This window comes from Planococcus citri, chromosome 4, assembly GCF_950023065.1.
Source record: "Planococcus citri chromosome 4, ihPlaCitr1.1, whole genome shotgun sequence".
Lineage (NCBI taxonomy): Eukaryota > Metazoa > Arthropoda > Insecta > Hemiptera > Pseudococcidae > Planococcus > Planococcus citri.
The window spans coordinates 65,679,772-65,698,287 of NC_088680.1; the positions used below are offsets into that span (position 1 = coordinate 65,679,772).

At 34.9% G+C, this 18,516-nt stretch overlaps 3 protein-coding genes across 4 annotated transcripts; 1 reads left to right on the forward strand and 2 right to left on the reverse strand.

Moving 5' to 3' along the window:
* Nucleotides 1-211: 211 nt before the first annotated feature.
* LOC135842433 (uncharacterized) lies at nucleotides 212-2,340 on the reverse strand. Its single transcript, XM_065359890.1, has 7 exons — nucleotides 2,206-2,340; nucleotides 2,013-2,117; nucleotides 1,714-1,866; nucleotides 1,017-1,410; nucleotides 824-948; nucleotides 512-736; nucleotides 212-429 (listed from the first exon to the last, which is right to left on the reverse strand). Exons 2-7 carry the CDS (start codon nucleotides 2,112-2,114, stop codon nucleotides 352-354), a joined length of 1,077 nt encoding a protein of 358 aa, XP_065215962.1. The 5' UTR covers nucleotides 2,115-2,117; nucleotides 2,206-2,340; the 3' UTR covers nucleotides 212-351.
* Nucleotides 2,341-2,697: 357 nt separating this feature from the next.
* LOC135843785 (uncharacterized) lies at nucleotides 2,698-9,094 on the reverse strand. Of its 2 annotated transcripts, none has more exons than XM_065361798.1 (8): nucleotides 8,899-9,094; nucleotides 8,728-8,829; nucleotides 8,460-8,624; nucleotides 7,916-8,297; nucleotides 7,633-7,763; nucleotides 7,319-7,525; nucleotides 3,491-7,224; nucleotides 2,698-3,330 (listed from the first exon to the last, which is right to left on the reverse strand). In XM_065361798.1, the coding sequence occupies exons 2-7, from the start codon at nucleotides 8,824-8,826 to the stop codon at nucleotides 7,063-7,065; spliced, it is 1,146 nt and encodes a 381-aa protein (XP_065217870.1). In that variant the 5' UTR covers nucleotides 8,827-8,829; nucleotides 8,899-9,094; the 3' UTR covers nucleotides 2,698-3,330; nucleotides 3,491-7,062. The 2 variants fall into 2 exon arrangements, with proteins under 2 accessions (XP_065217870.1, XP_065217869.1); XM_065361797.1 differs by having other exon boundaries at nucleotides 8,923-9,093.
* A 4,069-nt stretch (nucleotides 9,095-13,163) lies between these two features.
* On the forward strand, nucleotides 13,164-18,165 carry LOC135843869 (uncharacterized). The gene is made up of 2 exons (XM_065361907.1): nucleotides 13,164-13,301; nucleotides 14,313-18,165. Exon 2 carries the CDS (start codon nucleotides 14,332-14,334, stop codon nucleotides 15,856-15,858), a length of 1,527 nt encoding a protein of 508 aa, XP_065217979.1. The 5' UTR covers nucleotides 13,164-13,301; nucleotides 14,313-14,331; the 3' UTR covers nucleotides 15,859-18,165.
* Nucleotides 18,166-18,516: the final 351 nt, after the last annotated feature.

The window sequence follows — 18,516 nt, forward strand, 5'->3', positions numbered from 1 at the left end:
TGACACACAACCAATAAGTACCATTCTCTGTGAATTTGACTCGAATTCATTCGAATAATTTTACCAAAAAAAAAAAAAAAAAAAAAACTCAGAAATATAATTTCACAAAAAAATGACAAAAAATGTATACTTATAAAAAATTAAAAACAATTTTATAAAAACAAAAATTTTACAAAAAAAATTTGAATTATTACATTAAAAGATTTCTCAAAAAAAAATTCAGAATATTTCACAAGAAAGATGTTTGAATACTTTTAAAAAAATAAATGTTGACAGAAAATTTTACTTACAAAAAAAATCTTAATTTGGATTCTTTGAGTACATAGATGGATTAAGTAAAGACCTGAATCATTAGTGAGATGTAAATTCATCCTGGATAAAAATGTCTCCATCAGATTTTTGCATCAATTCTAGTAAGTCAGTCCTTATCTGAAATTGAATGAAATGTTAAACACATGAATTCGCATTCAATCATTTTACAGATGACTACCTATTTATTCTATTTACTTACAGCATTCATCACAGACACGAGTTTTAAGTAATTTTCCTCCAATTCTTCAGGGGATGTACCTTGTAAATTTATCGGGTAACCTATTCGAATAACTATGGTGGATATGGATAAAGTAGTTGTTTGTTCTTCTTCATATTCTGAATCATCAGTTTCAACACGATTCACAAGAAAATTCTCTAATATGGTGCAGTTATGGATAATATATTCCGAATTACTTTTTACTTTCTGAAATGCATCACACAAGTATTAGAATATTCAATATATGTACTAACTCACAAAATAATATTATTTTCCTTTTGAAGTACTACTCACTTTTAAAACGTCATCGAAACCAATTTTTGTATCCGCGTGTAATTTTTCGTATTGTGTAATAATAACGTAAAATTTTGTAGGGAAAGTATCAGCAGTTGAAGAATCTTTATTACGACGAATAGAAACTGAAAACACAATCGAGTAAAAGTCATGCCAATTAATTGTAGTAAAATACGAGTACTTATGTACATACATGCAAACCTACTGTTAGTTCTATCACCAGAGATAGTACTTAATAGGATTTTGCACGCAGCTATTGTTTCTTCTTTGCCTCCGATAATTATTTTGCATAGATGTGGTATTTCTTCCTGCTTTGGTTTCGGCACTTCGGACATATTAGCAAAAAACGATGATGTTTCTTCGACCCATGAATACATTTCATTTGCAAATGCCTCCACGTTTATGGTAGATTTTTGTAGGCGATTTCTCAGATCATCGAAAATAGGTCCTTCGGCATATTTTAGAGCTAATACCCATTTAATGAACCGATCAACTGGAAGATCGTTCAACCATTTCGGAAATTCTTCATCTAGATCAACAATCCAGTCTCGTATTTTAACCGCTTGTAAATATTTGCGATAGCAATGCTAAAAAAAAATTCACTTATACCGGACATGTGAGATATAAAGCAGTTGAATTTATTGAGAATTCAAGATTTAAAAATTCGAAAAGTGACTCGCCATAGAAGAAATTGAATATTTTCTAATTTTTTTGAAAATGAATCCTCAAAGATCAAATACGTGCATAATATATTGAAATTTTTGCTTCAGAAGGTCACAACACTGATTTGAGTTCACGTTCAATTTAGTACAACGTAAAAAATAAAATAAGGTACCTACGATATTTTTTTAGATCTCTGAAAATACACAATTTACGAAGTGTATACTTACAATTTTCACTTGCTTTTCTAAGTTTTCTTTCTCTGCAATATCATGTAACCTCTCTATTTCAATAATCTCCTGTTTCATAGCAATAATCCTATCCCGTACATGTTGGTACAAATATGGATCCTCTGTGACCAGTTTAAGTACTTCCAGATCTTCCTTAAAAAATTAAAACCAGTCGATAATGTAAAAATGTGTTTATATACCAGTATCTAGGTAGGTATGTAGATTAAATGAACCACAGCATCCTGGTATGTACGAGTAGATAATATTACATACATATATATATATATGAACAAACATACAGAATCAATAATGTTCTTGTTATTGGAATCTCCGCCTAGGACACTCCACCACCCTGACAAGAAATGTGCCATTATCAAGTGAGAAAAAAGCTTGTCATTCATGTTCTGGAAAACACATAAGAAAGCAGTGGAATACAATTTTTTTTCTATCGAACGGACTTTGATGAACAAAAAAAAGCTACAATAAATATACCTAATAAGTTAAATTCAAACTATAAAAGGTTTCATGGTTTTCTCTGATGTCCAAAGGGTAGGTTAGAGTGAAGCTATGTAAGTAGGTAGATATTCAATGGAATGTGGACGATGTAAGGTTCGAAAATTGATTAAAAATTTCTTTGATGTATTTATGATGGTTTGATAACTGATAAGCTGATATGTTGAAGTCGATTAATATTTTTCAATCAATGAGAAAATTATCTAATTTGAATTATTAAATTGGGGGTTTCGTGATTTTGAATCGAATTTCCAATGAGCAGTATTCAACTCTGAGACTCCATATCTCCTTCTCCTCCCTCCCTCCCCATTGATCTGGATGGTCATACCTTTTTTTGGGGGGGGGGGGCTGACACATAACCAACAAGTACCATCCTCTGTGAATTTGACTCAAATTCATTCGAATAATTTTACAAAAAAAAATTCTAAATAATTTCTCAAAAAAAAAATTTAAAAAATTGATATCTACAAAAAAATTTAAAACAATTTTATGAAAACAAATAAAACAGTTCCAAGATAATTCACGAAATAAATTCAAAAAAATTTACAAAAATACCTAATACATGGGATTAAAAGATATCTAAAAAAGAAAAAACATTTCAAAACATTTCACAAGAAAGATGTTTGAATGCTTTAATTAAGTAACTAAAAAAATGTTGACAGAAAATTTTACAAAAAAAAATTTCTATGCTATAAAAACAATTCACTTATACCAGAAATGTGAAATTATAAAGTAGTTGAATTTATTGTGAATTCAAGATTTACAAATTCGAAAAATCACTCGTCGTCAAAATACATAGTACCTACCTTAAAAAAAATCAAAAAATGATTGCTTTCTTCAGAAGCGAAGATCACAACACATTGATTTGAGTTCACGCTCAATTTATTACTTACAGTACAACGTAAAAAATAAAATACGATATTTTTACATCTCTGAAAATACGCAATTTATATTTATGTACTTCTATGTAGTTTTAGTAATCCGATTTTTGTTATGCTGTTTTACTGTGTTTGCGTTAGCATTCTTTGCAATATCATATATCTGCTTAAATTCTGGCCTGTCCCATACTCTTTCGAACGAATGTGGAAGTTTATTCATATCCACCTAAAAAATTAAAACCAGTCAGTAATGTAAAAATGTTTGTATGTAGGTACAGGTACCAGCACCTAGATATGTAGGTACTGTAGATTAAATGAACCACAATATCCTGGTATGTACGAGTTAGGTAATGTTACATATAAGTAATGTATATGAGTAAACATACAGAACTGGAATCTCCACCTAGGACACTCCACCACCCTGACAAGAGATGCGCCATTATCAAGTGAGAAAAAAGCTTGGCATTCATGTTCTGGAAAACACATAACAATTTTTTCTGTCAAATGGACTTTGATGAACAAAAAAAAGCTATAAAAAATATAAAGTTAAATTCAAACTATATAAAAGGTTTCATGGTTTTCTCTGATGTTGGAGTGAAATCACGGAGTAAGTAGATATTCAATGGAATGTGGACGATGTAAAGTTCAAAAATTGATTAAAAATTTCCTGGATGCTTATTTATGATGGTTTGATAACTGATAAGCTAATATGTTGAAGTCGATTAATATTTTTCAATCAATGAGAAAATTATCCAATTAAATTATTAAATTGGGGTTTTCGTGATTTCAACTCGCATTTCCAATTTTATCGTGAAAATGGTCAAGAGGAATTTTATTCTGTAAGGTAAACTACCAGTTATGGACTGGGGTACCAATTACGGATCTTTTTTTTGCGAGGTCCTGGCTAGTTTGCAACTTGTCCAAAAAGAGTGCCGATTGCTGCATTGTGTTGCCTCGAGTGTAGCCAACCTAGAATAATGCATGGTATTTGGATGTTGGGTGTTATCAGTGTGCTCCCCGTGTTTGTAATCAGAAAGTAAAAATTTTCACAGCAAAAATTTTGTTAAATTTGTACAAGGGTTTTTAATTAATTCAATTACATTGATCCAAAGAGTATATTCAACGAACATTTGGTTTCTATGTGTGAAGCTAAGTGCCAAGAACTACTTTTTCACATGTTCAAACTTTTTTGCAGATTTTAGGTTTATGTTAGCCGCTTTTTGGTAGAATGACAATGTTCAAACTTGAAATCGCTGTAATGTTTTCAAAATTGATGATTATAAGCCAAGTCTTATGTATTTATGTTGCATAACGCATATATTTTCATGTTCAGGTGAATAAACATTCAAATTGTGAAATTCAGTTTTGGTCTGTAATTGGTTTGATCCGAAATTAGTAGCTAATTTTTTTTTCTCCTATGAATTTTTCAATATCAAAAATGTTGTCAGGTACCAATTACAGAACAATCCACAATTGGTAGTTTTTCAACTTCAATATTTGTGAACTTTGATGATGAAAATTTTCTAATGTGGTTCTCACGGTACTATAGTGGGTTCAGCTTAATGTGGGCGCGTTGGTCCAAGGCATGTTCAACTCTATTAAGCAAAAAACTCTAATAACCGATGCGGGAAAAAACTGCAAAATTCCAAATTTACTTGAAGTTGTATCACTTTTCGATGTTTTTTAACGGTGATTTCAATACTGTTTGTGTTTTTTAGTTACGGTTAATCTTTTAATACACTATGAACAACTTTTTTTACAATTTTTATAAATTCTTACATAAATTTCATCATCTTTTGCTAATTTTCATCAATTTCCACATTTTTACATCCAATTTTTGTTAAATTTTGCTGAAATTCATGATTTTTTCCAACTTTTAAAGATTAGTCCACTCTATTAACAGAGTGCAATGCTCATTTTCACTATTATAAGCGATAAAACTTGCATGTAAAAAGATGCAAACATCCCGTTCCAACCCATTTCAACTCTATCAAGCGAATTTCTCTATTAACGGATAACACATTAAGCGGAACTCACTGTATAACTGGTCTCAGAGTGAAGAAAAATTCAACGCTTCCGTTCATATTTGCATGATTCGTAATTGGTACCTCTTCAAAAACTGCCTTTTTTTAGACCTTATTTCAAATAGGAATTAAGGAAATGATAATTACTTTTTTTCAAAGCTGAACACCTTAAAGTGAAAAAGGAAGCTTCAAGGATTATTTTTTTAAAAAATATATCAAAATTGGGTCATCAATGATGTCTTGGCGATTAATTGTAAAAAAGTGGCCCATAACTGGTAGTTAACCTTATTAAATTTTACATGCCTCTTGGGCCAACTTGGGGTAAGTACAATCTACGCTACAACTGCAAGTCCCAGGAGTAGAGAAGATAAACCTTAAGAGAGGTTTGGAGCGTTCACATCACAGAGGCTGGTAACTCATCTTCAGCAGGCTGGAAGTTGAGGATGAGGCTAAGATCAAACATAACACCTTGGCATGTGCCCAGTGTCAAAGCTGCAACCTGAATGGGCTACAACATCAAGCCATCTCAGGAAGTAGGGGAGAGGAGAAAACAATCGGAAAATATCCCTGAAGCAGCAACAGGAAGAGCAGTGAAGCTTGTGAACCCCGATACTCTAGAGTCATAAATACTGCTAGTGCTAGACATGAATCCTGTACAAAAGCGAGAATTCGGCATTATAACCAAACTTTGGGAAAGTCAGCTTGATGGTGCAGAGGGCAGCCCCCTCATCAAGCTATACTTCCTTGGGCTAGAAACCCATAGAAGCGAAAAAAAAAACAATTTCTCGAGAAAACAAAAATAAGAAGACACTGGCTGGAAAATCAGGGAACCCTGTTGGGCAGCAGGCAAAAAAGCCCACGCTATGGAAGAAACAAAACAGGCTGAAGATTGCTACCTGGAATGTGGGAGGAATAGTGAAAGATTACAGAAAGAAATGGCGAAAACACGTTGACAGAATGCCTGATGAATGGTCCCCTTGAAAAGTCGAAGAATACACTCCAACTGGCAAGAGGAGCAGAGGAAGACCGAAGAAAAGACTTGATGATACATGGGCGAGCAATTCTTCTACATTTCCCTAGATGGGCTGAACAGATCACTTGGTCAAAGTTCAATGATGATGATTAAATTTTACGTCAGTTGGCCACCAAAAGAAAATCGGTACTACTTACAGCCTTACAGTGACAGCGCAACCGGTTTCATTAGAAAAACGGAGGAGAAAAGAAAAATTCACAAATTTAGTCCAAATTGGCAAATGAGGGTTCTTATGGGTTGTGTATCAACATATGTAAATAATGCTGACTAATCAAAAAAAATATTGAGGGTCCAGGAAAACTGATATAAAAAGATCCGGAATTCAATTTTACATCTTGTTTGATTTCAACTCCAAAAAACAGATTTTTTTCAAGCAGTATACAAATGTGAGGGCCTATATCTCCCCCCCCCTCCTTCCATTGACCCGAATGGTCATACCTTTTTTTTTTGGTTAACACATAACCTGTAAGTATCATCATCCCCTGCAAATATAACTCAAATTCATTCGAATAATTTTACAAAAAAATCAAACTAATTTCACAAAAAAATGTAAAAAAATTTATATCTACAAAAAAATTCATCAACAATTTATGATGAGTAGGCATGCCTTAACTGCCTAGAGGTTGATAATGTAATTTTATTGTTCTCTTGAGGAAATATTGCATGATCTATTCTTATAGGGATATTGCATTATATTATTCTCTGTAAAGGTCATTGCTCTACCTAGGTAAAAAATCTTTTCAGAAAATAATTTTTGGCGGGACTAGAAATTGAAAAACGAAGATACTTTCAAACAAAGAGGTTTCCAACAAAAGACGTGGAAATTGGAGAGAAATATTAAGTGATGAGCATCTGGTTGGTGAGCTCATTAGTTTTTAATTTTTGTGTAAGAATGGGCCGTTTAACGTGATGGTTCCTTTGAGTTTCCTTTTCCTGTGGAATCAGCAGTGATCGATCGACTTTCGAAAAACCTTAGCCATTTCTGAGATATGTAGTCATCCTGTGTTAAAATGTTTCCACCAGATTGTTCTGCTCTTAGTAATTCTTCTTGGTCAGTTTTTATCTGAAATTGATTGAAATTTTAAACACCTAAATTCATTTATTCAATTATTTTACAGATGCCTACTTATGTATTTATTTGCCAGATAGGTACTTACAGCATTCATCACAGACCTAAGTTTTGGATAATTTTCCTTGAATTCTCCACAGGATAAACCTCTTATATTTATCGGGCAACCTATTCGAATAACTATGGTGGGTAAAGTAGTTTTTTGTTCTTGTCCATCTGTTTGACTACGAACCAGAAGCAAACTTTCAAGTATGGCGCACTTCTGGTTATTAAATTCCGAGTTGCTTGTTACATTCTGAAATACGTAACACAAACACAAACATAAGAATATTCAATCTAGGTAGAGTAGGTACTAACACATAAAATATTGTTTTCCTAAAAAGTACCTAGGTAGTTACTCACTTTTAAAATTTGATCAAAACCAATTCTATCTTCCGTATTCAATTTTTTATATTGTGTGATTATCAAGTAAAATTTTGTAGGATAAGTATCAGCAATTGAAGAAGATATAATATTATTATTTATTGTATGATCTGAAAACACAATAGAGTGAAAGTCATGCCCAGAATAGATAGGTAATAGAAGAAAGAACTAGTTATTATAGCGTTCTCATTGCATGATTAATTAGATATGTTTTTGTGAAAAATGCTTATAGTAGGTAAAGTAAAGATGCATATAAACCTACACTTAGTTCTATCGCCACAGATAGTGCTTAGTAGGATCTTGCAAGCAGCTTTTCTTTCTTTTTCGCCTCCGATGATTATTTCGCATAAACGTGGTATTTCAGCCTGCTTTGGTTTCGGGACTTCGGACAAATTAGCATAGAAAGATGATGTTTCTTCGACCATTGAATACATTTCATTAGCAAATTCGTCCACGTTTATAGGAGATTTTTGTAGGCGATTTCGCAGATCATCGAAAATAGGTCTTTCGACAAAATTGAGAGCTAATACCCATTTAATGAAACGATCGACTTCAAGATCTCTCAACCATATCGGAAATTCTGTTTCTAGATCAACAATCCAGTCTCGTATTTTAACCGCTTGTATATATTTGAGCATGCCATGCTATAAAAATAATTTACTTGGTTACTGATCAGGGATAAATACACATTTTATATTTATCATAAATAGTTTTAGAAATTCCAATGTTGTTCAATTTGTGAATTTATTAATGACAATAGGAGCAAAAAATAATAATATGTTCGGATTTATCAAGTGTTTACTTACATTTTCCGCATGATAATTCTTGTTTTCTTCACATACAGCATAATATAACTGCGCTACTTCTTCACGTTTTTTATTTGACTCCTGTTTTAGACCAATCAACGTATCCCCTACTTCTTGGTACAAATTTGGGTCATATGTTAGCTTTTTAAGTAATTTCTGATCGTTCTGAAAAATCAAAATCAGTCGATAATCGATAATGTGAGTATGTAGATGTAGGTACCAAACATTAAATGATACAGAACATCCTTACTATGTAGTGTCAACGTACAGAATCAAGTATACCTTCATTGGAATCCTCGCATAGGACACTCCACCACCCCGATACGAGATGTGCCATCGTCAAGTGGGAAAAAAGCTTGAAATTCATGTTCTGTGAAATACATATGAAAGCAGTAGAATGAATTCGAATTTTTCAGAGTTATTGATATTACATACATACTTGTACTTAATCAACAATACCCACCTATAAACGAAGTTTGCAATAGGTATATGCTCCCTTCAATTAAGGCCATAAAAAATTTGGTTCTCGGAAAAGTAATGAATGCAAACTAAACAGTTACTTTAAGTTTCTGTTTGTTAATGAGCAATACACGAAACCTAAATAAGATACCTAAGTAGGTATGTACTTATTATTTAATAACGATAACGCCAAATACGAGTAGATAAATGATGGTATCGCAGTTTATTTGAATTTCTACAGATCATTATTGAATTTTGACTATAAATCTTTCCGCTTTTAATCATATGATTGGTAAATGATAAGTAACTAATCACCGCTGTGAAAGGAAGTTGGTATATATGCAGCTACTTATCAGTCGATCTACTGATCTCTCAAGTTTGTCTGTTCTGTCTGCCTAGTGGGTCTCTCGAGGTGACTGACCTTCCTGTCTAGCCTCTCAAGATCGTTCGCATGCATGTCTGGGTACCCAAGGTCGTTTTCTTTCTGCCTATCTGGCCTCTTCAAGTCACTAAACAGTATGTCTGGCGTCTCAAGGTCGTCTGTCAGCCTCTGGGTCCTCTCGAGGTCACTGACCTTCCTGTATAGCCTCTCAAGATCGTCGTCTGTCCCCCTATCTGACCTCTTCAGATCACTGATCTATCTGCCTAGCCTCTCATGGTCGTTTGTTTGCCTGTCTGTTCTCTCGAGGTTGTCCGCGTGCCTAATCTGGCTTCCCAAGGTCTTCATGACCATGACGCAGTCTGGAAAGGTTTTTGAATATTTGTTGAGATTTTCAACTAGTGAGTAGGGAAAGAATGAACCGGGGTAACTTTTAAAAAAAACGCATAGAGTAACGCAACTTATATCAGTAATTGGTTGGTGACTTCTGGTGAAAGATTCACAAGAACTCAACAAGAAGTCGCCAGATATTCGACATTAATTTCTAGGGTCATTAGGGCGTTCTGGTGTATTTTTCACCATAAATTCAGCTAAAAAAGTCAAAAACTGACTTGGTGAGTACTGGTGAATCTGTCACCAGAAGTCATCAGGATTCACCAAAGAGTCACTGGAGGCTAAAAAACATTTTCAAAGGCTCTGAAGATTTTCTAGTGATTCATTCACCATAAATTCACCTGAATAAAAGTCAAAAACTGACTTTGGTGACTTCTGGTGAATCTGTCACCCGAAGTAACCAGAATTCACCAAGCAGCCATTGGACACTAAAAGAAACTGTTCAAAGGCTCTGAGGATTTTTTTGTGATTCATTTATCATAAATTCACATGAACAAATGTCAAAAACCGACTTGATGAGTTCTGGTGAATCTGTCACCAGAACTCACCAAGGAGTCACCAGATATTCTAAATCAATTTCTAGGGTCATTAGGGCGTTCTGGTGTATTTTTTGCCACAAATTTATCTGAAAAAAGTCAAAAACCGACTTGGTGAGTTCTGGACAGGTTCTGGTGGATTTGTCACCAGAAGTCACCAGAATTCACCAAGGAGTCACTGGAAGCTAAAAAACTTTTCAAAGGCTCTGAGGATTTTCTTGTGATTCATTCACCATAAATTCACACGAAAAAAAAGTCCAAAACTGACTTGGTGAGTTCTGGTGAATCTGTCACCAGAACTCACCAGAACTCACCAAGGAGTAACGAGGTATTCGAAATTAATTTCTCGAGTCATTAGGGCATTCTGGTGTATTTTTAACCATAAATTCAGCTGGAAAAAAGTTGAAAACTCACGTGGTGAAGTCACCAGGACTCACCAAGGAGTCACTGGAGCTAAAAAACATTTTCACTTCTCATTTGTCCAATGTGATGCCTAAAATTTCAAATAAGAAATGGTCAAATTCTGAATTTTTCAACAAGAAATCGCTCGCAATTTTTGAGCTGGTCAAGATTATTTTTCTTGAAAAATCGTCTCAAACGCGGTGGTAAACATTTTTCAAATTTTAAGGTATACGAAAGTGCTCTGAGGATTTTTTCATGATTCATTCACCATAAATTCACCTGAAAAAAGTCAAAAACTGACTTTGGTGAGTTCTGGTGAATCTGTCACCAGAGTCACCAGAACTCACCAACGAGTCACCAGATATTCGAAATCAATTTCTAGGGTCATTAGGGCGTTCTGGTGTATTTTTCACCATAAATTCACCTGGAGAAAATCAAAAAATGACTTGGTGAGTTCTGGTGAATCTGTCACCAGAAGTCACCAGAATACACCAAGCAGTCACTGCACACTAAAAAAAATTTTCAAAGGTTCTGAGGATTTTCTTGTGATTCATTCATCAAAAATTCACATGAAAAAAAAGTCAAAAACTGGCTTGGTGAAAGTCACCAGAATTCACCAAGGAGTCACCAGATATTTGAAATCAATTTCTAGGGTCATTAGGGCGTTCTGGTGTATTTTTCACCATAAATTCACCTGAAAAAAGTCGAAAACTCGCCCAGTGACTTCTGGTGAATCTGTCACCAGGACTCACCAAGGAGTCACTGCAGCAGCTAAAAAACATTTTTAAATACTCTGAGGATTTTCTCATGATTCATTCACATTCACTATAAATTCACCTGAAAAAAAGTCAAAAACTGACTTTGGTGAGTTTTGGTGAATCTGTCACCAGAGTTACCGGAACTCACCAAGGAGTCACTAGATATTTGAAATCAATTTCTAGGGTCATTAGGGCGTTCTGGTGTTTATTCACCATAAATTCACCTGAAGAAAGTCAAAAAGTGACTTGGTGAGTTCTAGTGAATCTGTTACCAGAAGTCTACAGAATTCACCAAGCAGTCACTGGAAGCTAAAAAACATTTTCAAAGGTTCTGAGGATTTTCTTGTGATTCATTCACCAAAAATTCACATGAAAAAAAAGTCAAAAACTGGCTTGGTGAAAGTCACCAGAATTCACCAAGGAGTCACCAGATATTTGAAATCAATTTCTACGGTCATTAGGGCGTTCTGGTGTATTTTTCAACATAAATTCACCTGAAAAAAGTCGAAAACTCACCCGGTGACTTCTGGTGAATCTGTCACCAGGACTCACCAAGGAATCACTGCAGGAAGCTAAAAAACATTTTCAAATGCTCTGAGGATTTTCTCATGATTCATTCACATTCACTATAAATTCACCTGAAAAAAAAGTCAAAAACTGACTTTGGTGAGTTTTGGTGAATCTGTCACCAGAGTTACCAGAACTCACCAAGGAGTCACTAGATATTTGAAATCAATTTCTAGGGTCCTTAGGGCGTTCTGGTGTTTATTCACCATAAATTCACCTGAAAAAAGTCAAAAAGTGACTTGGTGAGTTCTGGCGAATCTGTCACCAGAAGTCACCAGGACTCACCATATCACCACTGGAAGCTAAAAAAAAAACATTTTCAAAGGCTCTGAGGATATTCTCGTTACTCATTCACCATAAATTCACCAGGAAAAAAAGTCAAAAACTGACTTGATGAGTTCTGGTGAATCTGTCACCAGAAGTCACCAGGTATTCGAAATCAACTTGTAGGGTCATTAGTGCATTCTGGTGTATTTTTCGCCATATATTCACCTGAAAAAATGTCAAAAACTGACTTGGTTACTTCTGGTGAAAGATTTACCAGAACTCGCCAAGGAGTCAGTGAGTCACCAGATATTTGAAATCAATTTGTGGGGTCATTACGGCATTCTGGTGTATTTTTCACCATTATATTCACTTGAAAAAAAGTCAAAAAAGTTAAAAACTGATATTTGGTGAAAAATTGTTTTTCATTCAACACTATAGACACTGGACCTGCGGTATAAGACAACCAACTGCAGGCCGAAGGGAACGGAAACAGTAAAGAAAACTTGTGTAACGCAAATTTATCCCGCTGGGTGATCTTGGCAGCGCTGTACTTCAATTTTGCAGGCTACAGGCAAAAGGGAGGGTTGTGTAGTCCTGAAGGAACTCCTGGCTGCGCGCGCAGTCAAAAGTACCTCGCAGACTACACAACCCTCCTTTTTCCCTGTTGCCTGCAAAATTGAAGTACAGCGCTGCCAAGATCACCCAGCGGGATAAATTTGCGTTACACAGGATATTTTGCCATGCTGCCAGTTGGTTGTCTTCTTATACGCAGCCTACGCAGGTCCAGTGTGTATATTCAACACATAGCGTGCTCTGGGTGACGTAAATAAGAAGCTACAGTGGTCGCCACGTGATCGTTGGAAAGAGATAGAGAAATAACCAGGCTATCAGAAAATTTTTAAGTCTATGATCTGTGATGTTTTGTGTATCATCTTTATCAGTTGATGTTTTTATTTCAACTATTTCAAGAAATTAAAATGTGCACTGTGCAGTTTTCTTCTTAATCTTCGAAAATAAGGAAAACCTCGTGGTAGTCGTGGTGAAACATTTTCCTATCCGTCTATAATACGAGTAACTTACTGTAAGTAGCCCTAATTTTCTTTCAACATTTTTTTATCTCACATTGCATCGCCACCGTTTCAAATTTACAAACACGGGGTAACATTGATATCGGTATAGAATTCTTATCAACAATTTTTGTATTATTCCTGAATTGAATTTTTCAGTATTGTTCAATTTTTTTCATAATTTTCATTATTCTGGATTTTTTTATCGAATATTTTTTGTAATTTTTGTTTTTCCGGATTATTTTACTTAGTAATTTTCGTTTTCCCAGATTTTTTCATTTATATTGAAGAAAAAATGCGAAGGACTATGTCAATGTTACTCTAAGTACTCGTATTTGTCTATCTATGCCAATGTTACCCCAGGTACCTACTCATTTCACGTTTTCGCTGATTTATTCCATTGCTGAGATGTTTTTAAAGAAAGCAATCAACGATAGGTACCTACCTACCTACCTACCTACCTACCCCATTCTTGATTTTTTTTTTTTTAATTTCAAAAAATTCTCACGTCTGACCAATTGATCACCTTAGGCTACACAACCCATTCTGCCGTCAAAATTTAGAGGAAAGATGCGACTTTCAGAAAAAAATTATAGAAAAAATCCAACTCGAATCTTAGGGGTTGAAAACTATGAAAAATTAAAGAAAAATAAATAAATTTTTCGCCCAAAGTTACCCCGGTTTATCGGCACTTTTCGATCCATCTTATCAGATTTCCGATTCACCTGCTAAATCAATTCTCACCGATGCTTCTCTCATGTGTAATTAACTATCAAGTTTTCAGCTGCTTAAGTTAATTAAGACAACGCTTTTTAGAGCTACTTCAAACTGCTACCTACAAAAAAGTTTACTTTTGCTAGATGCTTTTTACAAACTCGAAAATGGTGGCAGATAAATGAAAAAATTTTATTTTGAGTAGAATCCTAATTCGCAATGATTGTGTTCTTGTTCTCTGTATAAGCATGAATCGTTCATTTGATTTCTTTGCCAGAATTTTTCTAACAACAAATCGTCATTAATTTCAGATCATTTCGAAGCAGAATCATGTCTTCGCCTTCGCTCGAACTCGAACCATTATGTAATTTCCGTCGGAATCCGTCTAGTTTGGCACATCTAGCTTCGATAGTATCTGCAGCGATGCTGACCCGTCCGGTAACCACGATCAACCCAACCAAACCTCCTGTTAAATTGCGAAATATCGTCGAATTGCCATTAACCATCGAACGCAAGATCGATCATTTTACGAAACTGGTGAAGCAGCAAATATCATCATGGTGCCGTTTTTACGATGAAAATGTATTCTTCGATAGATCGTGTGATCCAGCTCGAGGATATTTCGACGTGTTAGTTTGGTCAGACGACGGTACCGTTAATTACGAGGAAACAGCTCGAGAGATGCTGAAACAAGACAACTTGAGCGCCGAGGAAAAGTACAGAATCGCGTGTAACCATTGCTTGAAAAATGTGATCAGAAAGTTGAGGTTAAATTTGAAAACCGAGGTTAATATGGTAAGAGCCAAACATAATTATCCTTTGGTGTATTACTGGGAATATCTTTGCAGAAACGGTAAGACTATAGCTGGATTGAGCAAACATATTCTCAACATGGTGGTATTCAGTGGTAAATTTTACCCAGCTTGTGCTGTCGATTATTTCTTGCATCGTTTAAATTTAGAAAAACGGAGTGATTTTTTCCATTCTCGCTATGAGGTATTGCCTTTCAAAAGTTTGGAAAAATTTTTGATGCGATTTAGTAACGAAGAATTATTGCCGTTGATGACGGGCGCACGAGTATGTGGTTTTATGAAAGAAGTGATGGTGAAGTACTGGATGCACGCGGATTTCCTGCTGCAAGTGTGGATTCGTATACAAGATATCTTTTCTGAGTTCTATTTTCGTGCTTTGATGAAAACTTTCGTATTGATTGAGGTGACGATGCCTGTTGACTCGATCGAACATGCGTCGCTGGCTGTAGAAATCTTCAATCATTCTCCTTTCGAGTATCGATTGGCGGTATTTAAAGATTACATCGATAATAATTGGTGGACGCATTATGTAAGCTCGATGGACGTTCGACTAGATATTGCCGTTTTATCTACCAGTCCTGAACGATACGAATTCTGGATTGAAAATTGGAGCGAAATATTTTTTGAATACCCTGCTGACTGTTTCGAGCAGTTCATGAAGGTATGTTGTAAAAACCAAGAAGGGGGATGTGAAGAATTCAAGGTGAAAGTCATGAATAACAGCTCATTAAATTTGTTCTTGTGCGTTTTATTGGAAAAAATGCAAATTTCCAAATTGAATGATTTTTTCAACGTGTTTTCGTCAGATTCGGCTAGAATTATGCGAACTAAGCAGAATATGCTGCGATATTACTTCTTAGAAGACACTTATACATATGAAAGAAAACTATTAGATTTTCCTCATTTGCCTCAGTCTAATGAGCTCATTGATTTTATCGAAGGTTCGTTTGAAAATGATCCAGTAGCTCGTGATCTTAAAAGACAGGTTTTGGAGTCGGCGACGAATTGTTGTTCGAGGCGATTTTGTTTGCATGGCAAGAGGTAGTGATATGTTCAGTTGGCTTGTAAGGATTCTGTGTGGGTGTGTATTTGATGTTCTGATGATGATTTCAAGCTATAGTATGACACAAAAGTAGTGCCCGGTTGCTTTTATTTCTAAGTGGAAAGAGCTACAGAGATAAATGAAGAGGCGTTGAGTAGGGAAAGATAAGGGCTTTCAAAAGCGACCTTGAAAATTTCAGGCCCATGCACAGGGTGTCCACAAATTGATAAACTGGTTTGGTCCAAAAATTCAAACTGGTTTTTATTGGCGCAATGTATTCTACACACCAAGGCGACAAAAACGTGATATGAATTTTTTGAAACCGGTTCATTAATTCGCAACCAGTTACCAAAAAATATCCAAAAATTGTAGATAGAGAAAAAAGCTCTAACAAAAATTGTAGAACGTGAAAAGTAACACAATTCTGTCTAATAACATTTTGAAACCGGTTCATTGGTTCGCATTTAGCAACCAGTTTTTGACAATCATATGAAAGTTGGAGATGGAGAAAAAAGCTTGAAGCTGAAGTTGTAGTGGAGCGTGACGTGACTAATTGAACCATTTTTGCTTATCGGATTTTGAAAATGGCTAATTTACTTGCAACCCGGTATCTTTTGATGACTTGCTGCGAATTAATGAACCGGTTTACAATCCAATCACCAAAAGCAAAAATTGTTCCATTTTTCACACGCTACAACTTTTTTAAAAGCTTTTTTCTCTATTTTCAATTTGTAGGTGATTGTCAAAAACCGGCTGTTGAATGCGAATCAATGAACCGGTTTCAAAATGCGATAGAACAGAATTGTGTGATTTTGCATGCCCCACAACTTTTGTTTCAAGCTTTTTTCTCAATCTCCAATTTTTAGGTAATTTTTAATAACTGGTTGCAAATCAATGAACCGGTTTCAAAATCTGATTAGTGAAAATTGTTCAATTTTTCACACTCTAAAACGTTTGTTTCAAGCTTTTTTTCTCTATCTTCAACGTTTGGGTGATTGACAAAAACTGGTTGCTAAATGCGAACCAATGAACCGGTTTCAAAATGTTATACGACAGAATTGTGTAATTTTTCACGCTCTACAACTTTTGTTCCAAGTTTTTTTCTCTATCTACTATTTGGGTATCTTTTGTTGACTGGTTGCAAATTAATGAACCGGTTTCAAAATCCGATCAGCGAAAATGGTTCAATTTTTCACGCTCTACAACTTTTGTTTCAAGCTTTTTTTCTCTATCTCCAACGTTTGGGTGATTGACAAAAACTGGTTGCTGAATGCGAACCAATGAACCGGTTTCAAAATGTTATACGACAGAATTGTGTAATTTTTCACGCTCTACAACTTTTGTTCCAAGTTTTTTTCTCTATCTACTATTTGGGTATCTTTTGTTGGCTGGTTGCAAATTAATGAACCGGTTTCAAAATCCGATCAGCGAAAATGGTTCAATTTTTCACGCTCTACAACTTTTGTTTCAAGCTTTTTTTCTCTATCTCCAACGTTTAGGTGATTGTCAAAAACTGATTGCTAAATGCGAACCAATGAACCGGTTTCAAAATGTGATTAGACAGAATTGTGTAATTTTTCACGCTCTACAACTTTTGTTTCAAGCTTTTTTCTCTTATCTTCAATTTAATGAACCGGTTTCAAAAAATTCATATCTCGTTTTTGTCGCCTTGGATTGTAGAATACATTGCGCCAATAAAAACCAGTTTGAATTTTTTGACCAAACCGGTTTGTCAATTTGTGGACACCCTGTGCATTGGCTTAAAATTTTCAAGGTCGCTTTTGAAAGCCCTCACCCTGACTTTTCCCTACTCAACGTTGCTTCATTCATCTCTCTAGCTCTTTCCACTTAGAAATAAAAGCCATCTGGCACTACTTTTGTGTCATACTTCATACTGAATACAAAAGTTTTCACAGTTTGATACTTAATTGGCTGAAAAGGTTGGCAAAAAAAACGACTGTAATGCCAGATAGATCCTGACTCTTGTGATCGTTTTTAAAGTGGTGTAGAAAGGATTGATTTGAATATGAAATGTAGTATTTGTGCTAATTTAGTAGATGATTGTTTTTTTAAAGCTTACCTACATAAGATAAAACTACATATCATTTTTAGAGTTTTATTACAAATTGAACAGATTTAATGTAAGATATAATATGTACATTTTTAATTAATTACCTATCTTAAAATATCTAGAATAAATTTTTCAGAATTTTTTTTGGCATATTTTTATTTCACATGGTGCTTAGGTACTGCTTACTCATCAATTTTCAACCGTGATTCCAGGATTGAGGTGGGACTACTCATAAAAATCCGTTTTGAGACACCCCCCGCCCCCTCAGTTCATTTCCATCAATTGACATTGAGTTGATAAAGTTTGAATGGGGATGACCTTGAGTCAAAATTTGCAGAGTCTAGATTTTTGTGAGTGGGTGGAGAGGGGTGAATCAGGTCAAAAAAAGTCATCTTAAGAACCAAACGATAGGAAACGAAAAGTTGAATCAAAATATTTGAAAATTAACCTTCTAGAGCCATTTAGAGGAGAGAAAACCGTTTTTATTTTTTTTAGGTTCTTTTGACCTTGAAAAATCTTTTGTCATGCCTACCACTCTTCCAAATTCACCTAGGAGGCTGGAATTCGGTATGTAGATGCGGATGGTGTCC

What these genes read in the sequence shown, in the direction of transcription:
- LOC135842433 (XM_065359890.1), bottom strand. Translation starts at nt 2,114, where the DNA reads ATGAATGACAAGCTTTTTTCTCACTTGATAATGGCACATTTCTTGTCA. An exon ending in ACAAGAACATTATTGATTCT is followed by an intron (nt 1,867 to 2,012) that starts GTATGTTTGTTC and finishes TAATTTTTTAAG; the next exon opens with GAAGATCTGGAAGTACTTAA. An exon ending in TAGAAAAGCAAGTGAAAATT is followed by an intron (nt 1,411 to 1,713) that starts GTAAGTATACAC and finishes ATTTTTTTTTAG; the next exon opens with CATTGCTATCGCAAATATTT.
- LOC135843785 (XM_065361798.1), bottom strand. Translation starts at nt 8,826, where the DNA reads ATGAATTTCAAGCTTTTTTCCCACTTGACGATGGCACATCTCGTATCG. An exon ending in ATGAAGGTATACTTGATTCT is followed by an intron (nt 8,625 to 8,727) that starts GTACGTTGACAC and finishes TTGATTTTTCAG; the next exon opens with AACGATCAGAAATTACTTAA. An exon ending in GTTTTGATCAAATTTTAAAA is followed by an intron (nt 7,526 to 7,632) that starts GTGAGTAACTAC and finishes TACGTATTTCAG; the next exon opens with AATGTAACAAGCAACTCGGA.
- LOC135843869 (XM_065361907.1), top strand. Translation starts at nt 14,332, where the DNA reads ATGTCTTCGCCTTCGCTCGAACTCGAACCATTATGTAATTTCCGTCGG.